Source organism: Myripristis murdjan, chromosome 3, assembly GCF_902150065.1.
Source record: "Myripristis murdjan chromosome 3, fMyrMur1.1, whole genome shotgun sequence".
Taxonomy (NCBI): domain Eukaryota; kingdom Metazoa; phylum Chordata; class Actinopteri; order Holocentriformes; family Holocentridae; genus Myripristis; species Myripristis murdjan.
The window spans coordinates 37,860,863-37,872,353 of record NC_043982.1 but is presented as its reverse complement, the minus strand read 5'-3'; the positions used below and the strand labels follow the sequence as shown (position 1 = coordinate 37,872,353).

The window sequence follows — 11,491 nt, the reverse complement described above, 5'->3', positions numbered from 1 at the left end:
AAAGAATTTGTCGGAATTTAAATGGTCCCTGTGTGTTTTGTTGTGGAGGAGGCATCAGAGGAAGGGGCTGTTGTACAATTAACAGCTCACTGGCCATTTGGTCTGTCCCTTTGAGAGAGAGAGAGAGAGAGAGAGAGAGAGAGAGAGAGAGAGAGAGAGAGAGAGAGAGAGAGAGAGGGGGGGGGGGGGGCACTACTTTTCTAAACCCGCCCCCCCTCCTCTCTCTCTCTCTCTCTCTCTCTCTCTCTCTTTGTGCTGGCCCCGGGGCGGACTTGTGGTGGTGTTGGTGGTGAAGGGAGGGAGGGAGGCAAAGAGGAGGAGGGGGGCTCATTTGCATCTTATTACCCCTCTCCTGCACAGCCCAGTATAAAGCCCTGCGCAGGGCTGCAGACCAATCAGACACGCGCACTGTTACTGAGAGAGGCAGACGAGAGCACGGGAGCCCTTTTTCTGTGTTTAGGATCAGTATACCATTATCAATCAAGTGGAAAAATGAACAAGGCTGTCGAGAGCTGTCTCTTTCGTTTCTAGCGCTGCGACGCTGTCTGCTGATTAATTGGAATTATCTCTTTATTATTTTTCTAAGGGGAATTTCATTCACTTTTCTCTCCAAGGGGATCCTGCGCCTGCTTAGGATTACTTTACACTGAAAAACTTGTTTTTCTCCTGTCAAGAACTCGTGTCTCGTATGGAAAATAGAGGGGACGGAAGACGCACCTAAGGACCGGTTCAGCAGCAGTTTCCACTGAATCCCATCTTTCCATCTTCCCTACGTCAACACAGTCCCGTTCACCTTGACTTTGACATAAGGGAAAGCTTTTTACACTCTCTCTCCATGATTGTTTGAGCCGGGGCCACACATCTCTGGAGCTTTCACTGCTTGTTGAAGGGTTGTCAACACAATGGGACGCCTGTGTCTGTTCCTAGTTGTCACTCTTTCCCTACTCATCTGCCAGGTAGGCCTAATAATAATACAGTAATAATAACAACAAATCACCTTGAGACTTTCTTTCTTTTCAGATTAGTTATTTACACACGTTTTATTAATAGAAGAAACTTACAATAGGGTTAAACTTGTCTGATCATTCGCAAATGCTGTAAAACAACACTTTTGAGATATATTTCCTAATGCGTTTATGGATAAAATTGAAAATATAACGCAAATGACTATATAAGACCTCTTTTTTGTGTATTGGAAGCATCTGAACACCCACTCTGAAGTGGCTCAAACGCATCTCTTGTGCTGCCGCAACAGGTCTTGTGCTCCGGAGTGTTTGAGTTGAAGTTGCAGGAGTTTCTCAATAAGAAAGGGGTGACGGGGAACGCCAACTGCTGCCCAGGAGGCTCCGTACCCGGGCAGGCTTACCAGCAGTGCGAGTGCAAGACTTACTTCAGAGTCTGCCTGAAGCATTACCAGGCCAACGTCTCCCCCGAGCCTCCCTGCACCTACGGCGGGGCTGTGACGCCCGTCCTCGGCTCCAACTCCTTCCAGGTGCCGGAGACCAACGCGGACAGTTTCACCAACCCCATCCGCTTCCCCTTCGGCTTCACTTGGCCGGTGAGTGTTTGGGGGGGACGCAGTTTATTCTCTATGAGTAAGGCCACTGTCCTATAAATTATCATATCGGTGAGCCCCACCCCCACCAGCGAAAATCAATACTTAGTAGTAACTTTATAGTAATTTGTGACTGTTTTATTGCTGGCCAACTTTAATGATGTTCTATCTGCTTATCGCAGTTATCCCTGCAGGGTATTATAGAGTTTACAGTTTGGGTGTGATATTTGTGTCTAAATGATACTGATCTGTATTATGATTAATGTTATGTTTTACAAGCAGTAAGCCAAATCAAACAGCATCGGAATGCCCCATGGGCAGACTGAAAGCCTCACAGTCTTAATTCCAACAGGCTAGTCTGTATATTATTGGCTTTGAAGGCTGCATAGCGCAACAGATGCTCCCCAAACTCAACACTTGTGAGGGTCTTTGTCAGCAGTGTGTGAGAGGGGCTATTGTAGTGCTTCTGTGCTCTTGGACAGAATAAAAAAAAAAAAAAAAAAAGAGGGAGGAGGTGGTGGTAGTGGGAAGGGGGGGTGGGTGTCAAGGTTTTCACCAAACGCTGCTTTGCTCCGACGACCAGGGGTGGTGGGAAATTTAACATCCTCTGAGTTGGCACATCATTGGCAGCACAGCGTGAAATTCCGCCTCGTTTGGTTTTACGGCGGTGTCAGAGTGTGATAGTGGCCGGGGTGTGAAAGAGGAGCAGGTAGTAGGCCTTATTAGGCCCCTAATCAACACGGGGAATTAGGCTGTGAAGTTTATTGGGAGGCCACCTAATAACCCTCTGCTACTCTGAGGCGACCAGCAGGCTGAGCAGCTGTTGACTCTCTCTCTCTCTCTCTCTCTCTCTCTCTCTCTCTCTCTCTCTCTCTCTCTCTCTCTCTCTCTCTCTCCTCAGGGAACATTTTCACTGATCATTGAAGCTCTGCACACTGACTCCCTGGACGACCTGACAACAGGTGGGTGACCGGCAGACAGCCAGTAAGACAACAACAACCAGACAGCCAGAATCAGGGACACACCAGAAGGCAAACAGTGGCCTTGTTTTCACTCACTTCCCATGTTCTGCACTGAAAGGACCAAACTGGGCCAACTATTATACCCTGGTTTTTAACAGGGCCACACAGAGCTTACTGACAGTTTTACTTCATATTTAGATGACAGTCTTATCCAGAGCAATTTACAACCACTGACAATGCTCATTTTGTGACATAATTTCTCATCAGAGATGTGGAAAAGTGGCGATTCATCATTCCAAACCACAGAAAATTGGACATAAAAGTTATTTGTTTCATGATATTTTCTTGTTGAGAGGCTGCAGCAACCATTAAATGTTGAGAACATTAAAGTGAACTGCCAAGATTTATCAGCATAAAATCTGGCAATGTGTGTATATGCATCCAACTTGATGACTAGTAGCCAATTCAGGAGGAGACTCTGTATGTTTTACACAACAAAAGAAACCTCTCCTCTGCCAGAGGTTTCTTCAAAGCCACATGGGGAGGAGGGGGGGGCCCATATTTTTTGCAAGTGCAAATTGGGATTTGTAGCTGGTTTTAAGTTTGGCTGCAGTTAAGCCCCACTTGGCCCCGTGGTGGACAAGTGGCTACTGTTAAGCTTATCTCCTCCTCTTATCACGGCGCTAATGATGACTAACAGACTGTAGCGAAGCAGGGCGTGTGTGTGTAAGTGTGCATGAGTGTGTGTGCATGTTGGCGGCAGGGGTAAGGGCTTAAACTTAGATTAAGCTGACTAGGTTTAATTTCTCCTTTAAACTTTCACTTTTTCTGTTCTCCAAGGAAAGTTTGCTGTCCACATTAAGAGTTACTAATTTAAAATGCAATTATTTTGATAGTTGGAAAACAGTGAGGGAGACAAAATATTAGGCACAGGGAGAAAAGAGCTCTGGTGTTATCCATATCCAGGCCAATACAGTCATACATGTTGCTCCAGAGTCAGCAGCCTCCACCACTTCAGTATTTCGGTGCGAAATCTTTCGTTATTTAAGAGGCTTTTATTTGTGCGAGCCAAGTGGTGCCCCAAAAGAAAATCGTCTAATAGGGTCATTGTCTTTAGACAGTGACGCAGGCTGCAAAAATGTGTGCAGGTTTTATTTTATAGAAGTGCAAGCAAAGAAATCTCAATTAGAAAAGATTTTGAGACCTGAAATCTATAGTAAACAAAAAGGATGTAACTAATAATTTAGACCAACAAAGGTGTGCCATTTCCTCCTCATCTCCCCTCATAGTGATGATTCCTCTAGAGAACAAATCATTAGTCTTAAATAGTTATATTAATAACACACAGCGAATAACAAAACCTTCCTGTGGCTGATTCCTCCAGAGAACCCAGAGCGTCTGATCAGCAGGATCACCACTCAGCGTCACCTGACCGTGGGAGAGGAATGGTCCAACGACCTGCAGACCGCCGGCAGGACTGAGCTGCGTTACTCCTACCGCTTCCTGTGTGATGAGCACTACTATGGCGAGGGCTGCTCCGTCTTCTGCCGGCCCCGGGACGACGCCTTCGGACATTTCACCTGCGGGGAGCGAGGAGAGATCATATGCAACGCCGGCTGGAAGGGACAGTACTGCACAGAACGTAAGTATCAGTGCGTGCACGTAGTCTAGCACTGTTATAGCCTGGAGCAATCTGAGCAGGGAGAACAAATTGTAATACACTTGTTATCTTTTAATTCACTGACAGCTGCTTTTGGTATAGCTGACAGCAAGTTGAGGGACCGGCACATTAATATATACATAGGCCTCTGAATGATTACATAGCTGGTTACATAACAGTGTTTAAATATGTAGTATAGCAGGGCTTGTTTTACCTGTTACATTGTTTTTGGCATATGATGAAGTCATTATTGAGCTGGTGTCAAACTGGATGTAGGCCAAATTGGGAAAAATGACTGTATGTCACTATTGCAATAAGTTTGGAAATGTTTGGACACTTACAGGGGATTTTTGTAAATGTAAAAAAAAAATTGGCTGCTGCCATTCTCAAAAAAGCTACTTTTCATATGTACATTTTCCTAAGATTGACTCCCCTCTCTTTAATACTGAAGAGATTTTTTTTCCACCTCCCAACGCGGGGCCCGTGTGCAACAGGCGTCAGTTAGTTAGCCCACAGCACCAGAGGCCTCCATTCTAATGAGCCGCAGTGGCTCCTCAGTAATTCACACGCCGCGTGCCTTCCATTAGACCGCTGGGGCCTCCTCGCCCCAACCCTCCTCCCCGATTGGCTGAGTGGGGGTCCTGTATTGTTGCAATCGGGACTGGTGATTGGCTGAGCCGGGTTGTGCATTGTTTTGGAGGGGGCAGCTGCTCGGTGAGAGCAGACAATGGAGCAGCTGTCTGGTGGTTAGCTCCACACAGACCAGCTGGCCCTGGGGGGAGGAGGAGGGGAGCGAGGAGCGACAGGAGGAGGAGAGGAGGGGAGAGGGAGGAGAGGAAAAGGAAAAGGAAAGGAAAGGAAAGGAAAACTCCAAAGAGGAGAGGAGAGGAAGACCGGAGAAGATAAAGTGGAAGCAGAAAGGGAAAAGGAGGATGGGAGGGAGGAGAGAGGGATCAGAAAAGAGGAGGGCAGGAGAGGGGCCAAGGGTGAGAAAAGGGACTTCTGACCCACAGTCAAGGGGAGAAAGGAGGCTTTGTGTGGGAGCCTTTTGTGTTTGAGAGTAACCATGTAAAGGAGAAGGCTGGTTGGCTGGTTGCACCTTCAGTGACTGAGGCTGCGTCAGCTCCCTGTGGGCAGCGAGGTCCAGGCCAGAGTTTCTTTAACCACAGGTCGGGATTCAAAATGTTCTTGGTGGATCCCCATTGGACAATCGTGCTGGTATAATTTATCAGGCCTGTGTCAATTTGTCTTTTTGGTTGATAGTTAATAAACACACTCAGAATGATGAACAGGTGGGCACATTAATGAAGGCACTTGAGGACAGACAGACAGGCGGACAGACAGGTAAAGAAAATGGACAGACAGACGATACAGGTACAACTTGCTATTCTGAAGGAGACACACCGATAAGCAGGTCAAACGTGCACGCAAGCAGACAGAAGAGGCTCTCTGTGAAAGGAAGACTGTTAGAAGAAAAAAAAAAACACCTGTTCCTAACACCATGTTTCCCATGAATCACATCTCAGTATCTTCTTCCTCTTCTTCCTCCCTTTAGCGATCTGCCTGCCCGGCTGTGATGAAGAGCATGGCTTCTGTGATAAGCCCGGAGAGTGCAAGTAAGTGGACGTTCATTTATCATTACGTGACCTGCACATTGTTGACAATTGTTCAAAGGCACTTGAATTTATTTCATTTTCAAGAGAGAAATGCTTTTTCAGTGGAAGTCAGACGGAAGGGAGAAGGTGCCCTTAGTTTGCACCCTCCTTGTTTATGTTAGCAGAATTTTAGGAGAAAGAGGAAAAATTACAGTTTATGTACATGTTTCATGACTGTTATTGCCGTTGTTGTTTCTAGGTGCCGCGTGGGCTTCAGTGGTCGTTACTGTGACGACTGTATCCGTTACCCTGGCTGTCTCCATGGCACCTGCCAGCAGCCGTGGCAGTGCAACTGCCAGGAGGGATGGGGCGGGCTCTTCTGCAACCAGGGTAAGTGTGGATTATTTTGTTCTCCTCAAAAGAACTGCATACTGTCATATTTCTCAGTAAACTTGAATCATGCCGTTCACTAATGTTGATTGTCGTTGTTTCCAGATCTGAACTATTGCACACACCACAAACCGTGTCTTAATGGAGCCACATGCACCAACACCGGTCAGGGCAGCTACACCTGCTCCTGTCTTCCTGGTTATGCAGGTGCCAGCTGTGAGATCCAGGTCAATGAATGTTCTGGAAACCCCTGTCGCAACGGAGGCAGCTGCACCGTGAGTACTGAGGGAGACGAGGAAAAGTGGCACAAACCTAACAAGTATCCGTAGAAACGAGCCAGGGAGTAACGCCGCTGTGTCTGTGCTGCTTTCTCTCCCACACAGGACCACGACAACACCTATAAGTGCACCTGCCCACCTGGTTTCTATGGCAACAACTGTGAGTTGAGCGCCAACACTTGCGCAGATGGGCCTTGCTTCAACGACGGGCGTTGCGTCGACAACCCCGAGGGCGGCTACTTCTGTCAGTGCCCGATGGGATACGCCGGCTTCAACTGTGAAAAGAAAATCGATCACTGCTCCTCCAACCCCTGTGCAAATGGTACGCTTGTCTTGACTCTGTGTGTGTGTGTGTGTGTGTTAATAGATGTCTGTCAGGTTATGTTTTAACAGTGATTATCTGAGCCCTTACCCTCTCTCTCTGCTCGTCCCTCCTCAGGTGCAGAGTGTGTTGACCTGGTAAACTCGTACCTCTGTCATTGTCTGGAGGGATTCTCGGGTCCAAACTGTGAGGACAGCAGCAGCGTCTCCGGCCACTGTCTGTCCTTCCCCTGTCAGAACGGAGGGACCTGCCAGGAGGGAGTGAACGGCTACACCTGCACTTGCCCCCCAGGTATGATGCCAGGCACCTAAATTTTCTTTGGTGTGTGTTTAATAATGTATAAACATGGGTAAATCCGCTGGAATTAACCCTTACTCATATGTAGATAGTACTTTTCTGCAATGCCTCAGTGTCTAAAATCTGCCTCTTCTACAGGTTACACTGGCAAGAACTGCAGCACCCCGATCTCCCGCTGCTACCACAACCCCTGCCACAACGGAGCCACCTGCCACGAGCGTGGAGGCCGCTACGTGTGTGCCTGCGTGCCCGGCTACGGCGGTCACAACTGCCAGTTCCTCCTACCAGAGGCTCCCAAGGGTCAGCCGGTGGTGGAGGGGCCAGATCGGCGATATTCCTCAAAAGAGAATGGCATTGGTCAAGACGACGAGGGCGATGACGATATGGGATTCCCCTGGACGGCTGTGTGCGCCGGCATCTTCCTTGTCCTCGTGATCCTGATTGGCTGCTCGGTCCTGGTGGTTTTCATCCGTGTCAAACTGCAGGAGCGGCACGGTCACCACAGCGACAGCATCCACAGCGACAGCCACGAGACGATGAACAACCTGACGACGACCAACAACTGCCTCCGCAGCGACAAGGAACTGGGTGCTGTGATGACGGCGTCGATCAAAAACACCAACAAGAAAGCGGATTATCACATGGAGCTGGCCGGGTCACTGGGCGGTCTGAGTGGGCTCAGCGGGCTCAGCGGGTCTGAAAAGAACGGCTTTAAGACTCGCTACCCCAGTCTGGAGTACAACCTGGTCCACGAGCTCAGGCCGGAGGAGCTGTCTCTGTGTAAAGAAGAGGAGCAGGACGACTCCGAGGCCAAATGTGAAATGCTGGACGAGTCGGACACAGAGGAGAGGAACAGGAAGAGACTAAACAGGTACACGTCTCCTTAAAAATACAAACAAGTACACTGCTTGGAAATAGATTTTGTCACTGGAAAAAAAAAGAAGACTAATGTACGCACAGTCTATCGTGCAAATTCAGACTGATGAACGCAGTTTTTGTAGTTGCATTTACTTTTGCAACTTCATCTATTTGGCGGTATAAAAGAAAAAATAGACTTTGAACTGTGGCCAATTTTGAAATATACAACAACATACAATCACACACAAATGGACACTGACATGCATGCATACACACATACAATCCGAAGCATCTAATATCAGAAATCCCAATGGTACTCCTTGTTTGTTCACTGAGATGTAGCATGGGTTATGTGAAGAATTGCAGTGTTAACCTGTTTTGTGTTTCTCTGTGATCTGCAGTGACGCATCAGAAAAGAAACAAGCGGAAGAGTCGCCGTGCTGCAGTGAAGCAAAATATCAGTCATCAGTTGATTTGAATTATCACCCGGCCAGCGACGTTAAATACCACTGCTCCAGCGACAGCCGGTACCAGTCCACCACTGACACCAAATACCAGTCTGTCTACGTCATATCTGACCAGAAGGATGAGTGCATCATCGCTACTGAGGTGAGCTCCACTAATATTGTCATTAATTTGGCACTTTCCATGTATCTATGGACAGGGGAAGTACATGACACTCACATCTAAAGTGGAATCCATTCCGCTTGGGAATAAACCGAACAGCCGCTCCAGATTTGAATACTGATCTTTATTTTTGTGTTGCAGGTATGATACCAGTGCAGACCAGAGTGGATCAGAGCTAGCTGATGAAACTGGTTGCTGCTGGTCCATGGCCAGCCCTGAGCAGTAGAGCTCACCTTGTCTCTGGGAGGTTTTACTCCTGATGTTTGCTGCTGTTTCCCTGGGATTCACAGGAGGACTTTGTGTCTGTTTGGTACTGAGTTGGCACTGAGTCAGTACTGGACTATGGATGAATACTGGACATTTTTTTGACCTTCGATGGATGTATCTCTAGGACTGACCTAGTGCTTTGAACGGACTACCAGGAAACTTAGTAGTCACCAGTACAAACGTTGTACAGAATTATTGCTGAACTTGTGCCAGCCTCAACCAGCACGACTGATGAATGCTGGAAAACTGATGAAGAGCTATTTCAGCTTCCAGTGGACGGAGTACTGGAAGATGTACCGCTCCCACCTGAAGCGGCTCAGTGCTGGCCACAGTCTGGACTCAGTACTGTGGACGAATTCAAATCCTATGAACTCTCTCCTTCTGATGAACCATGGGACATTGACTTGGATGCTGACAAGTGTCATTGTAGTACTTTTGGAGTACTGATTGAATGAACGGTGTAGTACCTTTGGAGTACTGAGAACTTTTGAAGTACTGTTTGTAGTACTGTTAATGTGCTGTGGTTTTACAGTGCCGTGTAAAAGCTGTCATGGATTTTGGACAGTTTTCTGTCTAGTGTTGTGAGTAGTGCTGCAGAGTAGAGGGTAGACTGTTAGCGATGGTAGAAGCCCCCCATACTGCATTATAGTACTACAGTGGTAGCCACGGTAGAAGTCCCTCATCCTGCATCTATCTGTTATTAGCATCTCAGCAGCTGCTTTCCTCCTGAAAAATAATTTGACAACTCATGTTTCTCTATGAAGTTGACGCCAGGGCTTTTCAAAATAAAACCCAGCATCTGACTAAAGTGGGACTTCTACAACAGCTGCATCTGTAGCTCTGTGGCACTGCCAGAGACAGTGTTGGCTGAGCTGGTTCTCAGCACAAAATAGAAGACGACTGAAGACTCCAGTAGTGACTGCAGATTGATCCAACATGGATCCTGTTGGGCCATACTGGCCCCCTGACCCCTTAAGGTTGCGATACACAGGGCAATGTTTTGGGCAGCGCAGCTTGGGCAACATTCCTAGCATTAGAGAGCAAACGGAGACAGTGAAGTGAATCAGGGAAGTGTATTTTCAAATTTTCTGGGATTTCAGTTTGTTTTGATACACAATTCACCCCCTTTTCGGTATACATCCCGGTCACATTCTTCAATTCCTTCTTTGTTCTCTTTATAAAAGCAGTGCAACACACTGTTGTGGCAACTCCTTTAAAAATCACCCTGACCTCTGATGCTGTAGTGTTTCCAAGAAAGCCGTGTTATAAAAGACTAGTCTTTACTGCCAAGACCTCATTGCACTATGGAGGTGTGTGTGTGTGTGTGTGTGTGTGTGTGTGTGTGTGTGTGTGTGTGTACAGGCAAGGCAATGCCTGTGTGTGGTGTGTGTTAGTGTATGCACTGCCCACTCGTGCCCCCCTTCACTGCCAGTCTTCCACTATTAGCCGATGGAAGGACAACACCGGCTTCCCATCGGCTCACGACATACTGTCCATCATTTGTTTCTCGTTTTTATTTTATTTGTTACATAAAGAAAGATGATGTATTCTTTTAATTTAATGATGTAATTATTTGTGTTCCATTTGTTTGGTGGTGTTTTGTGTTGAATCTGTTATAATTTAAGTTGTTTTTTTTTTTTATTTTGCAGATAATGTATGTATGTAAGTATGTATGCATGTATGTGTTAGGCACTTGAGACCACTGTGACTGTGTTGTATTTAAAAAGAAAAGAGTCGTATGTACAGAGCTTGTCATTTTTATTACTGGAAAACAGCGCAATATTTTTCCAAAATAAATGATGAATGAAACGCAGCATGTTTGGTGTTGGATTTGTCATGTTTATATTAAACTGTCGCAAACAAAAGGCACAGATCGCTTTCGACAAACAAGCGCTTCGATCGGCTGCTGCGTGATGAGCAGCCTCGCTTCGTGTGTGTCCAGTGTTTAGTCGGCTACTAGGCGCAGTAATGGTTTAGCACATTATGTAAATTTGAGAGATGGGACAAATTAACTTTGCCTGTTCTCACAAAGATGAGAAAACAATACTGTCGGTGAAGAATGTTAGTGAAATTGCTCATTTGCATGGCATTTACAGACGTAAACAGCCATTACTGCGACTTCACTTCTCCTGAGGATAAAGACCAAACAAATTCAAACTGAAGGATTTGTTGTCAATAAAAACCAGCGTACGTTCTAACAAAGTATCAGCATTTATGCGTGTGTGTGTGTGTGTGTGTGTGTAAGTGTGTGTGTGTGTTGGTCTGACGCAGCAGAAGACTGTCTCCTTGTGGAACCACTAAATGAGACAAAGACACACCCCATAATCATAGACCGCTTAGCTAGCCTCCACTGAGACCAGAGCCATCTCTTTGTGTGTGAGTGAGTGTGTGTGTGTGTGTGTGTGTGTGAGAGAGAGAGAGAAAGAGAGAGAGAGAGAGAGAGAGAGAGAGAGAGAGAAAGTGTGTGTTTGCATAATTGTGTCTCTGTGTGTATATTTGTCTGCCTTCGTGTGCATGTGTGTGTGTGTGTTTCTACAAACCTCTGTGCGTGTATGTGTGTCTTAGAGCTTCTCTGTGTGGCTGTGTGTGTGTGTGTGTGTGTGTGTGTGTGTGTGTGTGTGTTCTTGTTTTAAGCAGAGGGGTATTTATAGCTGGAGAAAGAAACCACCAGTCTGGATAT

The 11,491-nt window shown here is 46.7% G+C and overlaps 1 protein-coding gene across 1 annotated transcript; it reads left to right on the top strand.

Annotated features, from left to right (window-relative positions):
• The first annotated feature begins 898 nt into the window (after positions 1-898).
• Positions 899-8,797, top strand: LOC115377638 (delta-like protein D). Its single transcript, XM_030077530.1, has 12 exons — positions 899-956; positions 1,256-1,558; positions 2,457-2,517; positions 3,902-4,159; positions 5,733-5,793; positions 6,032-6,162; positions 6,268-6,437; positions 6,546-6,762; positions 6,880-7,053; positions 7,198-7,930; positions 8,319-8,526; positions 8,686-8,797. The coding sequence occupies exons 1-12, from the start codon at positions 903-905 to the stop codon at positions 8,689-8,691; spliced, it is 2,376 nt and encodes a 791-aa protein (XP_029933390.1). The 5' UTR covers positions 899-902; the 3' UTR covers positions 8,692-8,797.
• Positions 8,798-11,491: the final 2,694 nt, after the last annotated feature.

Excerpts from the sequence above, each read along its gene's own strand:
- LOC115377638 (XM_030077530.1), top strand. The coding sequence starts at position 903 with ATGGGACGCCTGTGTCTGTTCCTAGTTGTCACTCTTTCCCTACTCATC. Across the intron at positions 2,518-3,901 it reads CCTGGACGACCTGACAACAG|AGAACCCAGAGCGTCTGATC; the intron begins GTGGGTGACCGG and ends TGATTCCTCCAG. Across the intron at positions 4,160-5,732 it reads GGGACAGTACTGCACAGAAC|CGATCTGCCTGCCCGGCTGT; the intron begins GTAAGTATCAGT and ends TCCTCCCTTTAG.